At 37.1% G+C, this 27887-nt stretch overlaps 1 protein-coding gene and 1 long non-coding RNA gene across 3 annotated transcripts in view; one reads left to right on the top strand and one right to left on the bottom strand.

The window, feature by feature from the left end:
* The window catches only part of ca16b (carbonic anhydrase XVI b), a 102729-nt gene that overhangs the window by 46073 nt on the left and 28769 nt on the right, over positions 1-27887 (bottom strand). For both annotated transcript variants that reach the window (XM_041979862.1, XM_041979863.1), the window contains exon 3: positions 724-903. In XM_041979862.1, coding sequence (XP_041835796.1) covers positions 724-903 — 180 coding nt within the window. The remainder of the gene's footprint in view (positions 1-723; positions 904-27887) is intronic.
* Positions 758-26465, top strand: LOC121636382. The gene is made up of 4 exons (XR_006009718.1): positions 758-840; positions 8242-8346; positions 12397-12480; positions 26390-26465. It is a non-coding gene; the product is annotated as an uncharacterized LOC121636382 (long non-coding RNA).

Raw genomic sequence — 27887 nt, 5'->3', positions numbered from 1 at the left:
CTGAGAGCTCTGAGTGACCTATGGACAATGCTCTCTACAAGTTTGTGTCACTTTGCTTACTTGTCTGAAAGACCTCATTGTCAGATGGGTGCCTTGTTTTTGTGCAACACTATGTTATAGTTATTTTTCCTTTTACAGATACTTAAATCTAGTCTAATATTGTTCATTCTACTTCCTTCAGTGCTCTTGTTCTTTTACTGTGTACCTCAGGATCTGCACTTTTATACTACACTCAGAAAAAAGTGATGTTACATTTCATATCACAGAGTGAAAACTTTACATTAAACCTTATGGGCAAAACACAGGTACCACTGTATAGTTAAAACAAACGTACAATCAATGTACATGTCACATTTTGGGGAATTAAAAAATATAAAAGCTTAAATATTATATGCAATCCAATAAAAATGCTTAATTTTTAATGTATTTCATGTTTGAATAATTGCAGTTACTTCAGTGTCTGTAAGCATTTTGCTGACGTGAAGTTGCAGTAAATTAACTGGAAATAGGGTCTCCATAGTCACAGTGACTAAAAGGGACGAATAGTTTTACCTAACCAAGTTAATGAAATGAATGAAAGATTAAGGTACTTTATCATCATGATCCAACAGTCTTGCAAATGCAGTGACAAAATTATTCATCCATGTTTTGTTTTCTTACTTCCAGTTAATTACAAAACCTGAAACACTTATTATATAACAACACTAAATGTGGGATGCAAACCTGTCTTTCCAGTGTTTTTCATGGTGGTCTGGTTGGAGGACTCAACGTTGAACTTGTCAAGTTCCAACTCCTGGTACTCCTCTGAAACCAAAGCATGTTCATCTACAACGTCCACAGGTGACTGGTTCTTTGCAGCACACTCTGGGTATAAGGCTGCCCAGCCTCGGGGTCCATGGCTTCCTGCAGGGGAAAAAAAAAAAAAAACACACACACACACAAAATGTAAGTTGCGCAAAATGCAGACGAGTTTTCCTTGATTACCTTTATCTGAGGATATCAACTCAACCACACATGAAATTAGAAACAATGACAATGAAGTTACTGCTGCAGCAGCCCTCGGGGTAACAGAAGCAACAGAAATGAAGAGAAAGAGGACAAAGATTCTTTCATATTCATTCAGCTGCAGTGCCCTCTCATTCCCCCCCTGCTGCACCCTTCCTCAGCTGGGAAAACATGCGAACACAATAAAAGTTCATCATCTGGGTACAAGTAATTTCAGTCCTAGCTGAAATTACTAATATCCAAATGAGTCATATTACTACCTGTAAAATGAGCCAGGAATGAGAACTGAGTTAATGTTTATCTCCTCTTCCTTTTTTTTTAATTTTTTGGAATAAAAGAAATCACAATGAAAAGGCATTTTAACAGAAAATACTTAACATTAACAATACATAGGCAGTGTGTGTGTTGCAATCTAACTTCCTGTAGGATCCCCATCCAGTGTCTGCTCTTTTAATCTTCTATCCCCTACAGTGGCGCTTCTACAAAGAAATAATCCACAACCGACAGGGGTCCCCTTGATCTCTTCCCGGGTACAATTGGCCAATGCAACAACAAAAGCTGAGGGATCAGGGGAACAAGGAAGCATGCATGGATTTTAACTTTTCTGGGTTAACACAATATTCATGATCTCATTCCCTACAGATATAGGACAACTTTGCTCTGAGCTCATAAAAAAGATATGAGAACTCCTCTTGACTACAAAACCATGAATCAAGAGTGGCTTTATGTCTTGGTATGTATAAACACCTTGCAGCTAAAGTGGCTGTGCTTGGCTCCATCAAAAGATAGTGTGACTCAGAATTATTTTGACACATGCTGCATTTTAGCACATCAACCAGGCAATAACACACACCATGGGGCGACATATTGACAGCCATTTGCACAAGTTCGGTAATATTCAGAGCATAGTGACGTGTTTATTGGAGAGATTAATAAAACAATTCCTCATATCTGTCTGGTAACTCAAAAAGAATATAAAGTGTCTTTAAAGCCAAGAGCTGCAATATTAAGGTCTTGCAAGGTCTGAATGGCACTGAATGTTACAATGAATTTGAGCTGCATTTTGAACTAATGACTGCATTAGCAAGCTGGATTAAAATTGTCAGCCATGATTATAGTTTATAAAGACATTTGTACCAGTACAACCCCAATATTTCATACCCTGGGATAAAGCCCATTATGAGTGAAACACTAATACCATGAGGCAATTGAAAGCTGCTTGCCAATCATAAATAAACAGAGGATTTGCATAAAATGGAGCAAATGTTTACAATTTTAGCTAAAAATGTTTTGTGCACAAAATGTTTCTATTAAGCCTTTGTTTAAAGAAAATGTATACTCATTTGTCAACCCCTATAACATTTGTGCTTGATGTTACATTCACCATAACCTTGCTATGTGAAAGGGAACAGCGTGAATCCGAGTTAAAAGCCCGTGGCTCTGTTGCACAATATTTTTGATGAAAAAATGAAAGCTGTGTGAAGCAATATTTTTTTTATATCAACAATGAAACAAATGACTCACTGTGATGTAAAGTCATTGCTACGATGGGGTCAATTTAATTTTGAATTAACAGGCTCATCAGTATGGAAGAGCTGAAAAAAGTCCAACATGTAGCCAGAGAAGCAGGTATTTAACAGCTGGTTTGAGGGACCAAACTGCAGCTAAAACCACAACAATGGGCCCACAAAGAGAGCTACAGCTGGATTCCAGTGTTCTTTTGTTTATGTTAAAGGTCCAACATATTAAATTTAGCTCAAAGCTACGAGAAATCTAATATGCTTTCCTCGTGTTGCCTTTTTTTTAATATCATATCCTTTCTAAATATGAATATGTGCTCATTCTTTCTGGGACAGATTTAGTGGTCAAGAGACTTGACAGTGAAATGAAAGTCCATCCTAAGTCTGGATGATTGACCTCATCACATCTCCAAATATTTATTAATGCATTGTCCTATATTTCTTTTTATTAACACGTAATAATACAGTATATATTAATTTAAAAATACACTAACATAGTATACAAAATACATACATTTTAATATAGTGTTTATGACTAAATAACTGGATCTCACACTGAAACTATTAGTTAGCTACGTTGCCCCATCTTTCTTGAAAATTTACTGATAGAGCAGTTCAAGCATGAGGAAATTGTACAAGTGGTTACGACTTACTTCTGTCCCATTTATGTTTGCAGAAAATGTTCGTTCTCTTCAGCAGAGCTGTCTGAGGTGCGACGCCCCCAGCTGCTTTGAACACCATTTCCCTAACTGCCAAAGTGTGCTTCATGCAGCTATCAATAATGGAAACACAAACACTGTGTTCTGTTTCACCGGTGGACTGCTTCAGCCCGCCTGCTTTTTTACTCTCTCTTCTTTTAAATTGTGGCAAACTTCAATAATTATTTTAGATGCGACTAAGATCAATAGCACAGACCCTCAACAACCAAAGTTTGTTGTGGGTCTTCAACACATTTCTTTCAAGCTGCAAAACAAAGCGCTGGCTTTGGTGAATGCTTCCTAGTGCCCTTCTAGTTCAATGTGTAACAAAGTGTAAAAAAAAAAAAAAAAAAGAAAGGAAAAAAGTGTAATCTTTTGCTAATTTTCTATTCAAACACAAATTACATCCCGTTTACAGCTCGAGGGGTAATTCCGCCTTTTAAGAAAAGAGAGGGAGGCGCAGTCCTAAAATCAGATAAGTGAGGGTTGCACAGCAGTCGATTGCTCTGTCTCATTGCCATTCATCAGAATCAGACTATAATTCCAGTGGTTAAGTCTTTCCAACTGCAGCCGTGACTCTCTGTAAGGCTGAGGTGAAGAAATCTAAAATAAGAACTTGGTCCAAAATGTTATCTGAAATACTGCAAACCACATCAGCCTTGCTCAGCGTATGGCACTGTTAAAACAGTTCAGACACCAGCCTTCCCATTTATCACGGAGAAAAATCGGGTAATTATCGGCTTATATAGAGGTTTTTTTTTTGTTGTTTTTTTCTTTTTTTTTCTTTCTTTCTTTTTATGCATATCTATGATTGAATAAAGTCATTGAATCGCAGTAAAATTATGTTAAATTTCTCCTTTCAGGGATATCTTATTTAACAGAATTTTATCAGTTGCCGTTGCCCATAGCAGTAATCTAGCTTGGTTCAACATCTCTGAATCACCACTTATAATTTCATTATTTCTGAGAATAAAAAAGAGGGAATGACCTGAAACAAAATTGTATCTCAGACTGATCACTGGGCTACTTGTTAACTATGGCCACAAGATAAAGTATATGGTTGCCTGAGTTTTGAGGCTAGATGTACTTAAGAAAAATAAAGGAAATGTTCTCCATTTTCTCAACTACAGCTAATAAATGAATGACAACTGAGTAGTAAAAAAATCATACAAAGTAACTTCTAAATGTGGTTATATGATGTATAATGATTAAAAAGAAGTGTGAGCTTGAGTTAGAAGACTGCTTTAATCAAAAGAAAATCTTATATGTATGATTGCTTGTATTATTGTCATCCTTTGGTTGCAACTGATGTTGCTTAAGTTATAATTACATATATACTGAATCAGTTATGTTTGAATTATAATAAGAAGTGATTGCTATAGCACAAATTGAACTCACTTTACAAAGGAATTAGATCTGCATCTGCAAAAGAGAAAATAAATATAGGAGGGATGGTTCTGAAGAAACTGTATAGTCTAATTCATCTGCTCAGCTGTTTACAATTGGAAGCAGCAGCGTCTAAACGCAGGCTTAGAGCGACAAGATGCTCATTTATGCCTTCTTGTGTCCTTGACGGCTCCACACAACATTGCATTTATATGTGCATATTGTATACAAAAATTGCTTGCATTTAAATTCAATACTATTGGCATAATGTCATCTTAAAGCAGATGTATGTGAATACAATGAATACAACAAATATCCATCCAGCTTTTACTACAGAACATATCAAAATAGTTTCTCCAAGTTAAAACCATTCGGATTCTTGGAGATTTCATGCTAAAATCTCCAAATGCTTACATTTATCCCTCTGCTTTTTCAGAAATGACATTTTTATCTACAGGTTTTATTATTCTCACCCTCATTCTACACCCTGTGTAGTAAATTTATATATATATGTGCGTGTGTGTGTGTGTATGTGAGAATTTATATATATATCAAGTCACCACCTGTAGATCGCTAAGTATCACATTGACATCAGAATTTTATTGAAAATTCAATCATGCCTTTATCACATTATAATGCGTGCTAGAAGTAGGATGGGCAATGTTTGTAAAGTTATGTATCCATTTTGTTTTTCTGACCTGCTCGAGGCTTTCCTCTGAATGATGTGACACTCTCTGCAATCTACTAGTTTTAAGTAAAACAGGCACATGTTTCTCTCAATCTGGCACTTTCAGTTCCAGACGTCATCCCATTAACCTTGAGATAAACAGCCATGCCTGTGCTTCCATGGCAATGCTGACAGAATGGCGATTGCCTTGTCATTTCCGTTTTGTCCCTTGTGGTGAAGGCATGCATGCTGTATGCCGGCTGGCAGACCTCCCAGAATTGGCACACTAGAGCTTGCAAAAATCCACACTGATCAGTCCATATGTATGAGTAGCACTGACAGCAAAACATGGCCAGTAGATAGGAGACACAATGTCATCACTGAGAAGGGTCGCACCATTTGTAGAGATGGAATAGTGGTAAGAAGATTAAAGCCACGTGTATGCTGTAGAATAACATCAATGAATGCAGGCGCATCGGATAAAATTTTCAACAAAATTCCTGCTGTCACTTTCAATATTCTGATAACACTCCAGATGGTGGAAACAAACAGAAACTCTGCAGCATTGAGTACTATCAAATGTCCAGGTCAGACAACTGATGAGCTCAAGGCTTGTATATTCTTGAGATAGGATGAAGCAGGCAGCTTAGTTGGTAATCATTCAATTCCTGACAAGCTAACGACAGATCCTTTCTCTCATTTCCTTCAATCACACAAAAGACTGTTGCAGTTGCAATGGGTTAAAAAAAGAACAGTGTTTCAGAGAACATGGCTCTCATCAAATCGACTGTATGAAACTGCATAAGATTACAGAATGCAGAGACACGCGCTAAAATAGGCTGGATTATCATTCTGATTGAAGACAAAGCTTAGTACAATTTATGTAAAGGAGAAAACAAAATGACAAACCCAGAGTCTGATAAAGCTCAGATTCCTGTTGCTACATTTAACCTAACATACCTAACATTTCTATGCTATTACTGATAATATAAAAAAAAAACACTCATTTATTTTTCCCTCCAAGTTAGACTATGTAAATAGATACAAGAAGTTTTTTTTTTTTTTTTATAAAAGAATCAAGTTCTATTTTCATTAAAATATATTTTAATCATCCCCAAAGAAGGCAAAAATGACCACCTGCACTGTTCTCAGAGCTGAGCTGAAGAAGCCTCTGACTGAACACACATCAGTGTTTAAACACCATGTTTTGTAGTGTTATCAATTATGTTTAGCATCATTATTTATTTATTCATCTGTTTTTGTATCTATTTTACCATGTCTAACAATCTTTGGCAATCATGATGATTTTTTTGTTTAGAAAACAATGTCACATAATGAGATAATAAAATGGCATGGCACAATGTAGGACAGAATTGGGTCTTTCCACTGATGTCCAGAATGAATTTAACTCTGATTCAGTGTCCCAGAATGCCATTTCAATGTGGTTTAAAAATCAATTCAACACAATTTAATACAGACTGAGTTAGTAATATTTCACTTATATGATAAACATTGCTTGAATATGACAGAGATGAAGCAAAGGCTGAAGTTCCCACCATGTTTTTTTATGTGGAATGATCAGAGAAAGAAAAAGCATTTCGTATAAACAACATAAACAAATGGGCAGCTAAAAAGACTTGCACTACATATATTTAGATTTTATGAGTTGACATCACACCATATAAAAATGAGTGTGTCTGTTTCATAATAATTTTAGATTAATATGAAAAAAGCAATTAAAGCATACTATGCAATGACAAATCACCACCCTTACAATGACAATGCTGGTAAGTACATCTATCAAGCTTTTGAATGCCAACACTAGTTAATTAGTGGTAATTAAGAAAAATGTATTACTAGTTTTATTTAATATTTTTATTTAATAAATGTATTATTTTTTAGGAATTATTAGACAGTTTCAGATAAGCAAGAAACTGAAAAGAAAAATACATCATGTACCAAAGCATGTACCAGTGCACAGAGCAGACATCAACTTTAGTTATAACCAAAATACTATAGGTGCATAAAGTGGAATAAGGATGGAGAGTGGATATTTTTGGCATCTGGAGTGGAGAGAATTCAAGGCTCTTATCATACTCAAATTAACTGAAAAGCATAGCATGTGCCAGGTAGCAACAAGAGACTCATATTACAGTTCTATGTTAATAAACAGCTCTACCAGAGCTCCTTTACACAAAACAAGCCGCCAGACTTTATCCCTTCGTTCCACTGTCTCTGTGTCATGCAGATCTCTTTACATGCTTCCTGGCAGCTCTGTGACCTAATGGGTAGGATGTGACAGGGAAAAAGGAAGAGAGCTCAGAGCAAAGCTAAATCAACTGAGGAAAGAAAAAAGTAGATTCAGTTTACTGAATGATGCTGACTGCGAGCGTTTAGAAACAAAGACAGACTCTTACTACTGAGGGTTAAAGCAACCAAGAATAGTCTACAATTCATTGCTCTTTTCATTCGTTTCACTAATACTTACTCAGTCTGTCACCTTTATTTCCAGTGTGATTATTCTGGGGTCACCCAGGCACCTTTTCATGCAGAAACACTCTTCAAAAGGAAAAAAAAAAATAGATGGATACCATAAAGTTCAAAGAGTAAATTACTTTGAATATACAATATAAATAAGAAAATGTATCAGACTCATTGTAACTACTGTCAAAGTGAGGAAACTCATCCTAGAAAAACTGGGGCAGTGACTGACTGTTCCCGAGTATAAAGGGGGTCATGCTGCCAAAACTACAAAATATTACACCAGGGGAAATAAGTGACTGAACAACAGCTCAACCGAGGATAGAGCTTTCTCTCCACCATTACACTTCCTTTTAGGTTTCTTTGAGAGAGAAACTCTTGGAAGTTTCACCACGTCTACAAACATCTTCAAGTAACTAAAAAAAATGTTTATAAAAGTGACTTATCAGTTGCAGCAATTAATTTTACCACCTTGTCTGTGCAGAATTTGGAATTCATAGGGGACTGTACTTTCAAAGAAGCTTTCTTGCTGGATTCCTTTTCCTGACCGATCTGAATAAGACGACTCAATTATCAGTGGACCATGAAGGTAAGACCATTATGCCCTCAGTAGGTGTCAGCTGGCTTCAAAAAAAGGGAATATAAAATGAAGTGAAGAATTTCAACCAAGGAATTATAAAATGATAAAATAATAGCAGTGCCTGCTTTCATGCTTTTAAAGGCCATTTTCAGTATCCTTGTTTCTGAAGGGAGATGTAAAGAAACAAGTGCTTGACATATCAGTGCAGTTTGCAGGAATGAAAAACGGCAACTGAGGGTCACTGCAGAGAACATAGATGGGCATGCATGAGCGAGTCCTCAGTTACACTTCACCAAATTAAATGCGTATTTACACGGCCTTGTCAGTTCTGTGATGAAAAAGTACACGCACACACACAAAAAAAAGTCGTTATTCACAGCATTGTTAGGAAAGAATGACTACAAGGAGGCTAATGACAACATCTGGTTTGCTTAGACCAGAAGTGGAAAATTAATTCTAATAAGTAAGAGCCATGTTTCCCTCAGATGGTTTGTAAAAGAGTCTGATATCAATAATACTTTGCAAATGGCTGTCAGTGAGAAGACATCATTTTCTCTGAAAATTTAGCTTATTTAACACTAGTAATTACTGGAAGGCTGCATCAGCAACACTTAGAGGTGGTCAATATTTTTCAAATGAGATAAAAAAAATGGGAGAATACTGTTAAAATCATTACCATTTGATTAGGGGTGTTGCATTATAATAAAACTTGCACTAATCATAAAATGGAAAAAAAAAAGTATTAATTCTGAGTAATAATGTCTGACCTAAAAAGAAGGAATAATTTTATTTTCATTCACATTAAAATTTTGATTTTAACTTGTTTCCTTTATTGTTTAAAATATTTATTATAAATATATTAATATATATTAATACAAATATATTATAAAGTAATATACAGATTACACTGTGGTATTAAAAGTTTTCATAAATAAATAAGCACAACAAGCAACTTAGAAAATTACTTTCTTTGAAGGTAATAAAGTTAAGGACTGTATTTGAATTATTCTACTGTGAAACAACACAAACAGAATAAGTAAATGACAAAGGCTTTATTGATTACTGAACTTTATTAGAATACAGATTCAGTGTACAAACTGGGAAGGAAAGAAGCACAGAGATGTAAAGTGCTGACAAGCTAAATCTGTGTTGCAGAGAAGAATAAGAGATAACTTAAAAACGCAACCACTGCAAGAACTAGTCTGGATTGTGTTTGGGTTACATTTAGAATATTTCAACCAATATACTTGTCAACGGACAACATGCATGATGCTGTCCTTGTCACAACCACATTGGGTGGGGGGCATTTACTTACTTGGAGTTTCTGGTGTACTGCTGCCTCAGTGGGTTAGTTTTTGTGTTAATGTGTGACTTTGGTGAATTAACTAATGGGAAAACACCAGTCACGCGACAACAGAAACAAAGAGATCAAGGCAGTGGTAGACTAGAAACCCCTATTTGGGGGGTATAATTGGAGTCTGGTGGCTGTGAGAGCAACGCTATCAGCTGCTTATTTGAAGCTGCTGCTTGAAAGTAAATATAGCACTGGAAATATTCTACATGTAGTAGGTACTTGAACTGAGTCTTTTTTTTTTGCCCCCCCCCCCCAAAAGTTGCCTTTTTTTAGATGACTAAATTACATTATACTGTTATCCCACTCCACAGCTGCTGTACTCCTATAAACTGGATGGTGCAGAAAATGCTCCTGTGCAGGTATTACTTTGGATAAGTACTTCATATAACCTCACTTTAAAAAAAACCTTGATGACTCTTGTGTTTGCTCTTGCTGCCAACAACAGAACATTTAGTGTGCTTTACAAGCACCTGAGATATTTTAGAACTAGCAGAGGCGGCATTGGTCTTTTTTTCCATGTTGCCTTTGTCTGAGTGGTTCATCCTGGAAGAGGAGGCCATGAGGGGGTGGGTCTAAATGAATCCTTATCTCAGTGATTGCTGGTGATCTAATTCAGTTGCAACAGAGGAACTGGATCAAACTCCTACAAGCTGGTAAAACTGCGGTGGGTTCTATAGTGTAAAAAGTGCTAAAGTATTGGCAGCATTGAGACATTTAAACTTTTCACAGTATGTGTTTCACTCCATAAAAACCTATCAAAGAGCATTTCACAGTGTGGGACCTTTAAACCCTCTCTTTACTACCCAGTATCCACATCAGCTGATTGCATCTCCATGAGCAGCACAAATGAACTAACTTTATTTCAGAATGAGTATTTTATATGTAAATATAGCTGAATTGGAGTGCAATAGTGTCTGGTGATTTTTACAGAATACATAGTGGTGTAAAAAAAGACAGAGACTATCATGTAAGATTTCAGCTTAATGGGCCACATTTCAGTCATTAAGACCCTAACTGATGATAAAAAGCATTTACATGAAAACGCCTTTTTTTGGTTACACTTTCTACCGAGTTGGAAGATTTGTGTCTGTATCTAGACCTACTACTGTTTAATCATTCTGTGACAGTGCATGTTAAGGTCTATTTATTAAAAGATCTGTATCAATAATAGGTCAAACGCTACCGCACTCATTTGTAGATCTATAATAAAAATCTTGGTTTTGACAAATGTCCAACATACTTGCCGCAATGTAAGAATCTTCCCATTATTCTGTGTGAAACTACTGAAGTATTAACCCAGAGTTACTGCAGACGGCGTCTGTGGCAGGTGATTAAAGGTGTAGTTGGGATAGCTTGCAGGGGGTTCAGATAAGATAAATACTTTCATCCAAAGTGTTATGTCAAAGCCAGAGTAACATGAAAAGCACACAAGATCCAGTGAATCGTCAGATCCATTGGATCATCACTAATCTGCTGCTATCTGAACTATCAAAGAAAAAGAATTCTAGAGGTATTTTTAAGTTGATCTTCCTTTTGCCAGTGCTGCTGGTAACTTATTGAACCATGTTGTACAAGTTCATTTTTTCTTTTAATGTTCTTTTTTTTTTTTTAGCCATAGTGTTGATTTGTTTTAAAAAAAAAATGGTAAAAACACTGTTGCACTTATGGCTTTGGTGCTGACTTCCAGAGATGGTTCAATGTGGTACCTCACATAGACATTAATAATGTGCTTTATTAGTGTGGAAGATCTGCACACATCCATCATTCCTGCAATTACAGCCAGAGTCAACACAATGCTTCAAGCCACTGAAGGCTTTACTATGCATCTGACTCTCTGCCACAGCAGTTGTAGGCCAAATTAATATCTTGTATTGCAAAATTGAATATTCAAATACAAAGAAACTTTCTTTTATTGCATTAGGCACAGATTGTTTAAGATCTAACATAAATTTGCCTGTTTGTCCTTAAAAAAAAAAACAAATAAAAAAGTCTGCTTTTCAGAAACTGTAACCACTTCCTGTGACTCAACCGAAGATTTCGGAAAATCTTTTTTTCCCAAAGCAGTTTTTCAAAAGTAAAGAATAACAATTAACAGGACTGAACTCAGTGTTCTTTTAGAGAAGTAAAAAGGTTAAAAGTCTTCTCTCCCAATACGTCAATAAACACAGCTCAGACCTTACAGGGAATGATGAGGGGAGGACCCAGTTTGAGCCTAAAACAAAAGCGTAGTGAAACTTTTTTCTGTGTGTGTTAAATTAAACTTAAATATTGCAAGATATCTTCAATAAAACAGGTAAAACCTCCCCACAAATTCATAACGAGGCGGATCTAGACTTTAGCCTTGATTAGTCAAATGAATATTGCTACCATCCTCTCACAATCAGTAATAGCATTGGCCTCACAAAAATAACCAAAAGGTCTAACAAAAGAGACACTTGGATCACAACACAGCTAAAGAGCATGGCTTTGTTTTTCACTCAGCAATTAGGTGTTTGCTGCTATTATTTTACAAATGTTATAAATAAAAAAGCTACAGATGCAGACATTTTTTTTCCCCTATGTTTGATATATATATATATATATATATATATATATATATATATATATATATATATATGAAACAAGGCAATTTTTATTCTGCTATTTTATAGCCGTACCATTTTGCTGAGATTTGTTTCTCCTTTTTTTTTTTTTTTTTTTTTTAGAGGCAATGACATTGACTGACAGCCAGTGAACATCCAGTCACTACCAGACGGGAATCTCATTTACCTTGAAGTGAACAGCTTCTGGTATGTCACTGTGCAGTGAAGAGCGTGTTCTGTGACCGAAGTTAACAATCTGAAGACTAAACTTGAGACTCGACTTGTCTGTCAAACAGAGAGGTTAATGTTGATTTAATTTGATTCCTTTAGGGACCTGAGAAACCCAGAAGTTTTCCAGTTGAAACAAAATTAGAACAAGTCCTTTAAAATAGAAGTAACCCTTTACCTGCTGACAGAGGAGAACAAAAAGAGGGGAAAAAAGGATTTTGCTACTGTGATGGCTTGTGATTCAATCAAAAAGAGTCCCAAGAATATCATCAAAAGAGGGCTGTAACATGTTGCATTTAGACTGAGCTAAGCTGGCTATGTGAGACAATTTAACCTAAATGCACAAAGCCCTTACATTTTTTTTAAAGATACGGTCATTTTATGGCAAATGAGGAAATATCTTCCAAATCTAGTTATCAATTCTGAAGTTTATAACTAATCAGCAGACACATTTTGGTGATCCTTGATTCAAGAGCCTTCTTCAGTTTTCAATTCCAACTTGTTTCAGTGGCTTTTTGCCTCCAGTCTGGTCATCAGAATTTGAAATGCATGCTCATCTAGATTTAGGTCAAAGGACTTGGCCAGTCAACAACACTCTAGTGCTTGTCCATAAGAAGAAAAAAAAAAAAAAGAAAAAAAAAGAAAAAAAGTCCTCTGTGTGCCTGTTAATTTAAGACCATTGTTCTACTTCTTTGACCCTAAATTGGTAGATAATTAGCACAAAGAGCTACCAAGTCCTGAACAGTTCACCGAATACTGACACTCTCATACACCCTCAAAGCTGAAAAAAGCAGCACTTGAGACTAACAGCAACTCTTCTTTCTAGTGTGCTTGAAAAAACAAAACATCTCATCCCTGTCCTAATACAGTCTGACTGATCTGTACATTTCAAACCAATTTAAAATCAGTTCTGTTTTCGTGTTATATAACACTTTTTTTTTTGAGGCGTTATCTTAAACCAGACATGTTTCATTATGCAATTGGCGGTGCGACCTCATACTCTGCACCACACCCGGCCATTCAAGATCCAAGCTTCACTTCCAGCCAATGTCTGCAGGAGAGGGTGGAGGAAAAGACAAACAATCCATTCCTCTATGTCCATATACAATGTGTCTGAGTAAGCGCTTGAAAAGACAAAGAGCTATTGCTACTGACTTCAAATCATCAAATGCAACGTACATTTTCCAAGGGGAGCATTCATTCAATTTAAATTCGAATTTAAAGTATTGGCTGTCCTTTAAAACTAATAATGGTAATATTCCAAAATCAGTTAAGCATTAACCATTGATAAGTGATGATTTACAACTGATACACACCAATATGACAGATTTAGGAAAAACTACAAGCATCATCAGAATCATTTGTGTCTTAATGAACTGCTTTCTATACAACTGATTTTTAAATGACAGTTTAGCTATGCTCACTGAGACTATACAAGCATTTATTTCAGGTGGTCGTGCTGAGTTCTATGTAGTAGGGATCTGATAAGAATGGCGCCACAGCCGTCTCAGAGCCTGAGCTCAATCTTTAATCAGAGGTCATTGTGTTCGACACAGCAGCCCTAAACACATAAAAGCAGGTAGAGGAAGTGGTAAATCACACTGGCATTGGGGTCTAATTGGCCACCAGAATGAGCTCCAGCCAAAATATTGTTTTCCCTTGGCACTATCTGCTTCCATCTCGTGGACTTTCATAGAAACTGTGGCTTCCTGTTCTTGGGTGTTGGCCGCTACATAAGTACAACATCCCCTAGTCTGTAAAAATAATCTCCAGGACTTTGTGTAAAGAAAAAGAGGGACAGAAATACATTCTGTCCCAAAAGGAAGAGCTTCCCCTGCAATTCATAAGCTTCAACTGCTTCCCCTTTAACCTGGCAAAGAGCCAGCATGTCCAATGTTTCTGAAGGAACCTCATGATGCTCAACACATGAGGATAGATGATTTCAATGAACTTCATGCACTAACATGCATCAATATTTTACTGCAATTGTGCTTTAGAATATTTCTCCAAAATCATGATTAAACATTCTACTAGAGAAAGGAACATGAGTGAAAGATGATGCAAGATAATGCATGATATTAACTCCTACGACCAGAAGAAGTCGTTCTCCTCAGGCCTTATTAGACTCAGGCTGAGTTAAATGGCTGCTTTGTTGAACACAATGGGTGTTATACAACATAGACAACCAGCATTATACAACAACTGCTTGAAAAAGAAAAGTTAGTTTTATGGGTCATCACTTTCTGCAAGTCCCTGCTTGTTTTGCTTCACAAGTGCAGCTGCTGCTCAGCAACAGGCAACACGGGTGATCGAAGCAGCGGGTTGACAGCTCACTACATCTCATCTGTAGCCGGTACTGCCTGTCTGTAATTGTTTCCACATTTAAGACTATTTGTTTAGCTGATAAACTTCGACACAGCACAATACAAGAGAAAAAGCATCAAATGAATGTCTTGTTAAAGCATTTAAAGGGTGCGGATTTAGCTTGTTTAATGATGAATTTGTTGAAATAAAGGATTGATTTTAAGTTATACTCTGTTAAACTTTTTTTTTTAATTCTGTTAATGTTGTGCAATTTGTGATGTTAATTCAGTTTCATTTTGTTGGAAAAGCACTTGAATTAAGACATAATAAAGATATAATGATGTGAAAATATTTAAACACAAGAGGAAGGGAAAGAAAAACAAATAGCATCAGCCTGTGCTGGCACTGGCTCTTTAAAGCTGACTTTCTGTACAATAGCCCCTAGTTTTGGATTAAATCTGATCAGTGCTTAAATTGAAAACACTTGACAATTGGAACATTTGTTATAAACATTGTCGTGCTCTAAGAAGACAAATTTGTTCATTATTTTTGTGCATTCACCATGTCGAAAGATGAGCTCCACAAAACAAGCTCAACATTTCCAAATGAACACGAAGCTTGAAAGAAAGCTTCATTTGTGTGATGGAGAATTGGAGTGAAAAACTGACCAGTGATCACATTTGAGCCAAAAAAGGATTAAAAAAAAAAAGAAAAAAATGCTGTATGAATGTTGTTTTGTAGATAGTAAAAGTGAAAACATATCTACCTCCAGGGTATTTAAACTTCTATATATGCTATTTAAATGTGCATGATGATGTTCCCATGAAACTGGAATAAGATCCAGCAAAAAATGTCATGCAGCAGACATCTGCTTCTCAAAACAGAAAGAATTATAGTTTAGCTAATGTAAAAGAAAAATCTCAACAGTTGTTAAATTCTGCTCTCAGGTGCAACTTAATTATAAATCAAGATGTATTTGCTGCTTTTATCCAACCAGTGATCCATGCAAAAGCTTAAACATGAAAAAATGTCACCAATTTAAAAAGGGGGGAAAAAAAACTGACTCATTCCCGGGGACATTTTAAACAGTTAGAAAAGAGCAATCAGCTATAAGCCATTTATCCCACCCTAGGCTAGATAGTCTGACCTTATGCTTCATCTACAAGTTGTTAGGGCTGAGTGACATCAGCAAAGATTTATAGTCTGCTATTCCTAGGCTAAGTGGTAATATACAATATATAATCAGTAAATGTTTGAAATGAGTTACAAATATTAGCATGTAAATGAAAAGATTGGGTTTTTATCCATGCAAACATCCATAAAATTATTACAATCTACAAATATGGGCAAACCCCTAAAGGACTTTACAAATCTATACAACAAAATAAACAGGTCTTCCCTGTTTGAACATAAACACCTGCATCGTTGACATCATCCCATAAATTCACCTTTTGACAATATTGTGCTTTGTTATCAATTGAACTCTCGTGCTTGGACAGCTGGGAGGTGCAGCGTTGGTATGCATATATATGTGCTTCAAACGTCCTCTTAAATTAAATAAATAAATTAGTTTATGTATGGCTGATTGCTTTAAAAAAATAAATTAAAAATAACAAAATCGCTATGAGGAGAAATTGTAAGTAAACGCATCTCACCTGATTCCACAAATTGTGACGTGATGACACGTTTCTTGACAATTGCAAGATTTTTTTTTTTTTTTGCATCATTATAGTCTAAAAACTATCAATTGACTGCTATAAAGTATCAGTGAGGTGATAACAACTGCTTCAACAACCTTTTTATAACACACAAATCATCTTCTTTATCACATACGTTTACAGACTTGCATTTACATACATTCAGCTTGAATGATGTTGGTCCCCCAGACTCAGAAGCAATACTTTTTATAGTAGAAATGATTACAGAATATTTTCAGCTAATTTACTCAATTTAGCAAAGGATTACAAACCTTATGTTTATCTGGATAATGACCAAGTCTGTAAGAGCGGGGTTGTGCATAACCAACCAACTAAATAAAAGCCTTCTCCTTTCAACTTTGTAGTTGGCAGTTTTCCCTGCGCATTTAAAAGTTGTTTTTCCACACAGTATAAAGGAGTAAATGTTTTCTCTCTGGGTTTGGCCCTCTGAGTATCAGTGCACACTGACATCAATCCAACACTGCATCAGTGGAAGGAAGCCTCTTGCTAATTGTAAACAGGAGAGGGAGGTGAGCACTCTGTCGAGCAGAACACAGATCTCCTCTGTAGAGTTGCAAAGTGAAACACTGATTAGTGACGCTACATTACTCTGCTTTGTCCAAGGGCAAATGTTTCATATCAGCTAACTGTCGGAAACTCAGACGCAAAGCTCAGCACTCATAAATGTCCTGCAGCTGAGTGTGATGGACGGTTTAATATCAGAAATTGTGATTGTATTGAAATCACAGTCAAATTATACTGAGGGACAATTAGTAATTCAGTAGTTACTCATGTCCGTGAAAATGGAGATGAAGATGAAGCACTGAGACTTAAGTTGATGGATGCACTAATGTGTGAAGCCATCTGTACCATATGCATTTATGTTAGTATTGGTCCTCAGAGTAAACACTAAATAATAAGTCCTGCCTACTTCAGCTGTGCACCAACAAATAAACACGAGAGGAAAAAAAATCCATCTCTGATTTTTCCACATCATCCTTTAAATCTGTTCCTATTGTTATGCCTTTATTAGAAAGTACCCTATCTCGCTCTGAGCCATCACCTCTTCTATACCCTCATATTCTATTCATGCAGCTTCATCCATTAGTTTAATTAACTCTTTGGCTCTAAGAACTTGCACTAAGCTATGGCTTCAGCACCTTACTAATAGAGAAGGCATACTGTGACCACTTTCTCGACTCACTAGCGAGAGTGCAGAACTTTAATGATGATAATGCCCTGCTGGTCAGCCTAAATCACTTCAGTCCAATTAGGGGAAGCAGGATCTATACACGCTGTTCTCTTTGTCTTGTGTCAGTTTTAAGTACACATTTGGTTATGTCAGAGTTAAAACTCACCAATTTGACTCATAGGATGAGGATGTCTATGTAGCTATTTGTTAAAAAAATGTATTGGGTCTTTCTCTTTCAGCCCAGATCTGTGAGCTCTTTCTGACCCATCCCCCATCTTCAACTATACTCATACCAAATGACTTAGCAGACAGTTGCATATGGGTGCAGATCTGAAGCCGGCCGGCTTTGTACTCAATTCAAACAGCTTGTAGGGTAGCAGCGCCATTCCCCGCCCCAACACATTTCAAACATCAAACTGGGAGGTGGGGGGTAGGGGGTGTCTATGTCCAATCACTTTCTGAAACCAACTATCTGACATACACAACCACTATGTGCCTTCCGGTGTGACCGTTTAGATCAGCTAAAGACACTTTTGGTTTTCAATGTTGTCAGACTACAGGAGTTACAAACTGCTTCTGACAGGCCATAAACTGGCACTCAGGCGCTCTGTCGGGCTATACTTGGGCAGAGTGTAGAACAGAGCTAAATGCTCACATCAGCATGATAACATGGTCTGAATGACAAAGCCAGCATACTGATGCAGGTAGAATGTTTACCACCTGAGTTGAGCATGCAAGTCCCATTGAGGAAGGATTTTTGACTCGATAACACAAGATGAAAGGTTTTTGGATCAAAGATATTGTAAATCATCCCAATGGGATCATGAATTTCAGATTAACCTAGCTATCACGACATTACATTTGACACTACAGATATGGACCCCGGTGTGCATTCTAAAATTTCGTGAGAAAGTAAAAGTAAATATAATACTACATTGAATGGGTCACAGCTGCCAAACGTTTGGAAGCCGTCAACTAGAAGTGAATAACTTAAATGCTATTGGCACCAGATGGCATAAAAAAAGGTGGGATCAGTAAAGTCAAAGTCATCTGAGGAAAACTGCATTCAATGCAATAAATCCAATCTGATATTGGATTGCTATTGAAGGCTGGACCAAATACCACTGAAAAAGTGACTGCCAGCTCAAGATTAAAGCAACTAGAATGGTTAAATGTGAAACACATCCCAGAGACAGCAGCTCCAACTGTGTCATCATTCACACAGTAAGCAGCTGGTCATCAGGTACGGAGGGCAGAGGGGGCAGCAGCAGAAACCTGCTGGAGGGCCTTCATCCTTGGGAATGAGGGACGCTGGTAGGAGAATGAGTTCACTGTGGGTCACTGTATAGCGATAAACCAGGACAAGCATAAGGAGGCTGCTGTCTCCTGGGGTGACAGAGGTTATGAGACAAACAGAAACCTCTCACATACCTGCCTGTCATAGCGGCAGGATAAATCCATGATATGAGGCTGGGACTAAGCAGACCATTAGCCACATTCAGCAGGCGGAGGTGAAAGATCTCCACCCACACAGTGACCCCTCTGCCCCCAGAAGACACGCTATATGGAATTTAATTCCACCAGCTTGTATATATTATTTTGTGAGAGGCTGCATTTTTAAGTGTTTGGGCTTACAGTGCAATTTTATGCTGTGATAAGCAGCAAATGTTTCAATAACCAAACCTGCATTGCCCTGAAAATAGAAGCTCATCTGTTCGGTGACACAGCAGTTGCAGCCAGTATAGCGCACATGTCTCCTTTTACAAAAAGCACGGGAGAAAATTTGTTTCAAAAATCGATCATGCTTTCTGTATCAGATTTAGTTTTGAATTAAACAGTGAACAACGCTGAAGTCAGAATTTCATCTTTTATGACAACGTGAGGATCAGTTTTGCAGACAACATGTGCACAAGCTGTCTGGAACTGATAAACAGACCCATGAACTGTCTTGATACTGTAATTCCCTCCTAGAGGCTTATAAGTGGCCCTGCTTCTTTATTACTCCCAACATAAACAACAATAAGTGTGAATTTAAACACACAGTGACAGAGATTGATTTCTAAAAAAAGGGACAGAAAATAATTAAATGTCAGCAAAACCAGTGTAAGCCGTTACCACAAGCATGACAAAAACACTTGGAACTGTACTTGTACAATGGAATACTTCCACACCCCGATAGGTTTAGATAAAGGGGCAAAACAACAAACAAAAAGACCACAGAATACTCAGCTGAGTCTTAACATTTCCCTGAGGTAGCCACTCCTGCTAAAGTAACCTTGGTAATGAGTAGAGCAGATCAGCTGTGTAAAGCCTACATTTGAATGATAATCTTTATATTGGGGGGGGGGATGGGGGGTCATAGGGTCTTCACATTTAATAGGTACCTTCCTTTTGGTGCATGAAGTCCAAACTAATCCAGTCATTAATGTGAGAGATTTAGGAAACAGACCAAAGCAGACAGCCAGGGGCCATCTTCTCATAACCTTCTTGGCAGAGGTAAACACCGGCTAGAGCCAAATTATCTTTTGGATTTGCACCTGTGCACTTTGACCCGAAATAAACAGACATGTATTTATTTCCTACTGCAGTGACAAATTGGCTGTACAGAGAAGCCTCTATCCGCACAACTAAACTCTGCTATCTGAAGCTTATTCACATGGTTTCACTGTCATCCTGTGCTTGGATTTTCAAAGCTTAAGAGTAGGGGTAAGTGCACATATGAGGTTTTTTTTTAGCCTTGGGTACCCCAAAAACCACTAATTAAGCCACAAATCACAAGATTGCACATGACCACATCCCCAGATGAGTGTTGAGCTAAGCACAGTGAGCAGCCATTTTAAATCAAGCCTTAATCCAGTATGTGTTTCACTCACCCTCCTCACTACCCCATAGCATCCACAGGAAAAAAAACCCTTCTCATAGCTGGTATGTGGCCAGCATTAGGAAAGAGATGAGGAGGGAAATTAAAGAATAGAGGGGTGGAGGGAGCTCACATAAAGCAGGAGAAAATTGATTCCTGTGGAGAGGTGAATGCTGGTGAAGATCGGCTAAATTCATTTTAAAATTAAAGATGCTGTAGGCAGGTCTCTGGGTTTGAAAGTAAAAAAAGCAGGAAAAACAAACAAAAAAAGAAAATAGTTCAATAAAAAAACAACAATTTCAAATAGTCGATTATCCTCCACAGATCTCATCTGTTGTACCTTCTTCTAGACACATGCATTAGGAAGTCAAAGCCCATCTTTTCGCAAGTTCCAACTCACTGGAATGAAAATATGTCACCAAAGTAGCTAATGGCAAAAAAAAAAAAAAAGACATTGGTATACACGGATGATTGACAAAGTAGTCCTTTGCCCTCTAGCTTTTAAGTTTCTCTTCAGCTGAATGCTAAAACTATACTGCAAAATAGGGGAAATAATAAAAAAAAAGGCTTACACATAATAAAAATTCAAGAATTAGTTAAACACAATCTTTTTTTTTCCAAATTAAATGCAAATGTAACATTTTTATCTTCGAGACAAAAAAAGACAATTACTGGTTTAAGAGGTTAGGGCCTAATACATATATTCCAATGCGAAGAGCAGCTTCCACCCCAACAATTTCACGATACATCTACATTATTTATTATCCCTTGCAGGTATTTGAGCTCACACTTAGATGAGTCATGAGACTCTACAAGACAAAGGATGACAGGCCTGAGTGATCTTTCTCCTACCTGCTATGGTGAGAGTATAGCTGGATCAAGATGACTTTACAGAAAGGTCTTTGAAACATTTAAACTAATGGTGACGCTTGAGTTTCACTCTCGTGGCAGCTATGTATGATCATTCATACTGCACTTAACTCATTTAAAGCCATAATTATTGTGAAGCAGCAACCAAATCTCAGACTTTAAACAAAAAAAGAAAGAATTTAGACCAAAACTACAATTATCTAAATGTATAGCAGCATAAAAAAAATTATATCAGCCACCCCACAGGCACCATTACCTCACAAACTAATTCAGTACGAGAAGAAGAAGAAGAAAAAAAAAGACTTAAACCACTCTGAGATATTACCATCTCTGTGCACTGCTAACCCCCTCGGCGGCTATTACTCTTGCAGTTGATCTGCAGGCGAGGCAGGAACAACAATGGCTACATGTTTGCAAAGTAAGTGTCCTTAAAATTTAGAATCCAGGCAGAAATCAATAGCAGCAGTGTAACTCGGTAATCTGGAGATAGTAGCACAAGATAAACAACCTAACAAGGAACTGGGAAAGGAGAGATGATGCAGTACAAAACACCATCAGCTGCTTCTTTACAGTCACTTTGTGGTTTGAAGCACAATGTCATGCTTACACACCTCACTGCATTTGAAGAAATATTGTTTCTTAATTCAAGGGAAACGTTGCACGCCTCCAAAAACTGTGTCATCATGTCACTATTACGACCTTGCCCTCAACACTTAACTCCTCACCTCTGGGGGATGTGTACTCATTATAAAGTCAGTCATCATGATTATGAGTTTAAAAAATTTGCTGAGCTGCTATCTAGCTCATTTCAGCTCATCAGCATAACCACATTAGAGGAAAACCTGTGGGCTGGCAATCTCACACTTCCTCAATATTGCAATCCCAGCAGGCCGAGCATGTCCACATCCATTAAGTTGGACCTGCGCCACCAACTAAGCCTAATATACTGCCATGAGGCACAATAACACCATGTGACACCTGAAATTTAATTAATTAGGTTTACACAACAAACTGTCAGTCCAACACATCAATCTGCCCTAAACGGGGAATCCAGAAAATTTGGCTGCATTTATTATAGCAGTTGTGCACTTGGGGGCTTGGCTTCATGTATAATGGTGGCGCCACCCAGAATGCCGCTCTCTGTATGCGACTCTGTAACAATACAAACAATCGAGTCAACAAAAACTCAGTTAACTCAGGGTGCTGGAATCCCTAATTTATTTCCATCCATAATATATTTACCTCATCTAAGAAAGGAAACAGATTGTCAGAGGCAGTGGGAAGTAAGATGATTTGGAGCTCAATTCTGCTAAATTGGTTGCTGCCAGTGTGATACATCATGGAGAATTAAGATGCCTCTCCCCAAGCACAGAACTTCGGCAGCCATATTGGCACATCTGTCAAGGGCCCACCCCTGACAGAGACAAATTGACCAATTCTGGCACACAAAGGCTGATCCAAAGTGCTAGCAATAACCAAGATGAATAATGAGTCAGCTCTGGTTCCAGCAAAATTCATTTTTAATAATTAGTGTTCCTGCACCTCTCATTTTCTCAGAAAATGAGTGCAGGTACATCTACAGGTTGATACAACACATCAGCAAGACTGGAGGAATATAGATGATGTTGTGTGTTAAGCTTCCATCATCACATAGAATGGCTGTGACTTGAAACGCAGGGTGCAAGACAGATGAATCTCTCTGTGTTCTCCCAGGAGCAGGAAATTAATCAAGTCCAGCGAGCACTGTGGTACGGGCGGCTGTAGCGAAATGTTTCAGGATGAGCAGCACAAAGTTCACAGGGTCAAAATAAAAGGAAAAAAAAAAAACAAAAGGGTTGGAACATTTTAGTACAATACAAAATGCACCTCCTGATGGCCACAACCCACACTCCAATTTTCCATACAGAAAGAAGTGGCACTCAAATGCCAGTGTGAGGAGTGAATATTATAAAATTGCAGCTTTTCAATACACTTGACATCTGGCAATGATGTTTGTCAAACCCTTTCAGAAAGCACACGCAGAAAAAGAATGCAAGCAGGTGTTTTTGTGCTTGTTGGTAGTTGTTTGTTGCCCTTGAGGGCTGCTCCAACTAATGGATTAATGATATAATTAGTTTTTAGTAAAATAGTCATCCACAATGCTTTTGCATTTACTATTGTGCGTATGACGTACCAACTTGTGTTGATCGAGTATACTCAGACTCTTGTTGTAGCAAGCAACAAGAATTTGTCAGGTCTGCTGATTTGAATAGACGGTAATTTTATGTAAATGGATGGTGGTTGGTGCGCATAATAATCAGATGACAGCAAAGTGACTGCAGTGTATTCCCTGGGCTAAATCAGTTAAAAGTGTGATGATTGATGCAGTTTACCTAGTAACTGCAAAAATAGTGGATATCAAAGCAATTGAATATTTAGACTAAAAGCATTTAGTCACTTTGTTTGAAAGATCACATTCACTGTTATGTAGTTGATGATAATTTCACCAAAGTGTATTGTAATTCCAAATCTAATTTAAGTCTAATCTTATTTTATAGTCTATATATTTAATGATGCGTAATAAATTCCAAACTAGTTATTAAATCTTTTGAGACATCATTGTCTCAAAACAATCAGGAGAAAAGCACCACTGATTACTATGAAATAAATGTCATCTACTAGAACATGGTGAGATCTCTGAAGCTCCGGTAAAGTGAGCTCATCTGTGCATATTAGCCATTCTTTCTTATCTAGGTAAAAAAATAAAATAAAAAAAAAAAGGTTGTTTTTTATCTTCATCCCAGGTGACTATGTCCCTGGATTCCTGTATAGAATGCCCCGTAGTTTAAGCTCTATTCCTGTCCCTTGTGTAGTCGTAGAGTGGAGGAGCTTTGCTTTAAACTCATGTAGTTCTCATATAAGGAGGTCTACCGGGAGCAATCCTCCTCTCAATTCATTACCACCAGGAGCCAGTGCTCCTTCTGCTGGGCACCATGACAACATGGCATTGCTCGTTTCCCTCCAGCCTTTGGTTAGGTGGGGTTTACAACATAAGAGACAAAGTGTACTGCCTTCACAAGCACAGGGCTAATTTGAAATTAATCATAACATATCACACCTTACTAAACAATCTGAGGACAAGCACATTTTCAAGTAAGCCCAAAGAAAAATTTGCCTTGTGTTGCATTTTTCAAATAATGAATCCCTTAATAAGGATTTCTTCATAACATCAGTTATACACCTTCTGAATAATTTATGATTGACACAATTATCTTAAAAGCAAGGGATCGATGCCTGTTTACCTACATACAGCTTTCTAGCTACAAGGGAACACTGTCATGGAACTCATGCACTGAAGAAATACAATAACTAGCTAAAGAAAAATAGTGCATGCAACGGTTAGACTGAGGGTTAAATCAAAGCCAAAACAAACAACTCTGGCAATCAAGTACCATGAGTTACCTAATCTTTTTTGTATCCTCTAAAGTACTAATTAAGTTGGATCAACATAACAGTTGATTGAAAATGACACTTCATTCACTTCATTATATGAGACACGAGTGGAAAGATTGCTAATGATCATGGCCAACCTCAGTGAAGTGGAATAAAACAGTCGGGCTGAGGGGAAATATAATCCACACATATCAGACAATTGCAGGCTCTTTCAGTGGCTACAGCAGCTTGTCAAGGTGGCTTCCATCCAAACATCCACAACTGCTGCATGAAAAACAGACAGCGGGACCTCTATCTCTATGAAGCACTGCGCCATTAGTAAGCTGTTAATGTGAAAAATCACTGAGATGCAGCGCCTTAAGTTGTATAATCAATTTGTGGAGGGTAGACTGCTGTATCATTAATTCATACATTCAACCTTTAGTTAAACTTGGAAATACACTGGTCTGGTTTGCAATATACCAAGCAAAGATGCAGGATATTATCTGAAGATTAGAGTTATAGTAGCATACTCTTCACTGCACTTTTAATTTCCCCAATTTCACACAGTTATCCTATTTTCAGAAAAAACATCACAAATTCTAGCTGTGATCAAAGCAAAACCATCAATCTTTCATTAAGGATTGACGCTTCACATCAGTCTGAAATGATGTGCGAGTTAATTCAGGGACAATCTCATAATGCAACGAAAATGAAAATTGACATTCATCTGTGGGACATTAATCTATATTCCTCTGCATCTAGCACTGCTGTTTTTCTTTGATTTGTTTTTCCTTATTCATTTTCTATTTTACACCTCGTTAGAGGGGATCAAACGTAATGCTTCTTCAAATGCACGTTAAAGTACTCCAAATGTTGTGCTGTAATTAAACTTAAAACAATAAATCAACAAGATGCTGATCAAAAGCAAACTACTGTATGTATAAGCTAAATTATAATAATAAATATAAAAATAACTTAAAATAAAAAAAAAACAAATAATAAAAACGACTGATGAAGCAGGTGAAAGAAACTAACAGAGATGATGTGAAAACCTGCAGAGGTATAAAAAGAGGAAATGATGCATAGCCCTGTTTCTGTGGGAGTCTTATGGTGAGTATGATATCATCACTCTTATGAAAAATGCCTCTCCTCACACACACACATACGCACACACAGCGAACACACCTTAAATAACTTTTAATCAAGTTTCAAGGTGTGGGTTTCAAGACTACTTGCACTAAAGTTCATAATGGAAGCACATAGGAAGCAGAAATGTCACTGACTGATAAGAGCTCTCACTGCATGTGTCTTATCCCTTGATGCTTTGGAGAAATGTGTGAGAAAGTATTATTACACCTAAGTTATGCTACAATTAAAATAGTCAAATAGAACAAACTTTTGAAAGCAATGCATACACTTTAAATTGTTCACAATATTGGTAGAACACATACATGTAACCCTATTCAACTAAAGAAAATGACAAATTAAAGAAAATTTTTTTTTTTTTTTTGCATTTTCACACAGTTTCTTTTGTATGTGCTCAACTTTCAGAGGCTCATGTTGTTCCACATTCTTTAAACAGCTCCCTCCCAGTGCAGCATGCACAAGAAGGCTACACAGCAAGAGGTAAGCAATGGCTCATTCGTCTATATGTTATGTTTGTGTAGCTCGTAGAGCTGAAGTCTGCCTTGCACGAGTACCTTTTAGCTTGAGGCTAACCCGTACTGCGTGCATTTTGGTTACACTCACTTGCACAGAGCAAATGCCCTTAATAACCATTTAGCTGCTAAGGCACGCTTGTCTGTCCCCTATTCACAGCCTTAGCCACTAATTACATTCCCAAAGTAATGGACATTTCTGTGTTCCCTCAATGCTTCCCTTTTTCTCAGTACAATCAGCCAGCTGCCTTCACTAGCAGGAATTGGTGGTCTGCACAGGCCTGAAATGAATGTTCAAAAACCACCCCCTGTCAACCAGATACCTGACCAAATGTTTGCTCATGTTTTTGGCTGCCCTCTGATATAAAGTTCTAAAGATTTCTTCATTTTATCTTTTTATTTTTTATTTTTTAAAGCAGTAAGAGATCCCATCTTCCTGCAGTTGCCAGCTTCCACCTTGTTAAGCATGCATGCATCTGAACAAACAGCACAACACAAAGCTTAATGTTTTCCCACGACATTACAAAATATACATACTAAATCTGTATATGCATCTGCAGCGCTGTCTTCAAAGATTTACACTACAATTACTCAAGTGAAAAATGCATGGCATAAAATTTGACAAGAAAATAAAATGTGCTATGAATAAAAAACCTAAGTGTGATGTCTTATATTAAAAAGAGAGAGAAATCAATCTGAATATTCAGACAGTTCTGCAGAAAAGTTGTATTATGATGCAAGATTAGCAATTTCACAAGCTATAAGTCAGAGTTTACAGCATCACAAAGGTCTTTTCAGCTGGTAAGCTCACCATGGTAAGATATGCTGCAATCATAACCTGCTCCAGAACAGTTTATGTTCAGATTTTTGGATGAAATAGTCTTTTAAAAAAACGCCACATAACTGAACTAAATATGTTGCTAAATATATTCAGGCTAATGTCATCAGACAAAAGTTGTACTTCTCATGTGGTAAATTAATGTGAAAGCTATTATCTGATGTTTAATAAATGTTTGTCAAATAGCTGAAAGACAATCAATTATTTAACCATCATTTAAAAAATGAATTAGAATACCACATTTAGATCTTGATCAAATTTTGACATTTCATTTGTCAGATTTGACCACATGCTTCATTTACATATGTTATGCTTTTAAACTACAATATACTTGACCAACCAGATTTTAATTCCAACTCCAGATGATCCCTTAAAACGCAGTGTTAACTTCATGATTCTTATATTTAAAAATACATCAAATGATCAAACCTGCTGAGCCTGACATAGTTGCCACCAAAGAAGCTGCACAGTTACAGTAAAAAAAAAAATTGTTTTGCATTATTATAAGAGCCACACTTTTAGTTGGTGATGCATAATGAGTTTTTATATCTTG

Source organism: Melanotaenia boesemani, chromosome 3, assembly GCF_017639745.1.
Source record: "Melanotaenia boesemani isolate fMelBoe1 chromosome 3, fMelBoe1.pri, whole genome shotgun sequence".
Classification (NCBI taxonomy): Eukaryota; Metazoa; Chordata; class Actinopteri; order Atheriniformes; family Melanotaeniidae; genus Melanotaenia; species Melanotaenia boesemani.
The sequence above is the reverse complement of the archived record's forward strand: the minus strand, read 5'-3'. Positions and strand labels throughout refer to the sequence as shown.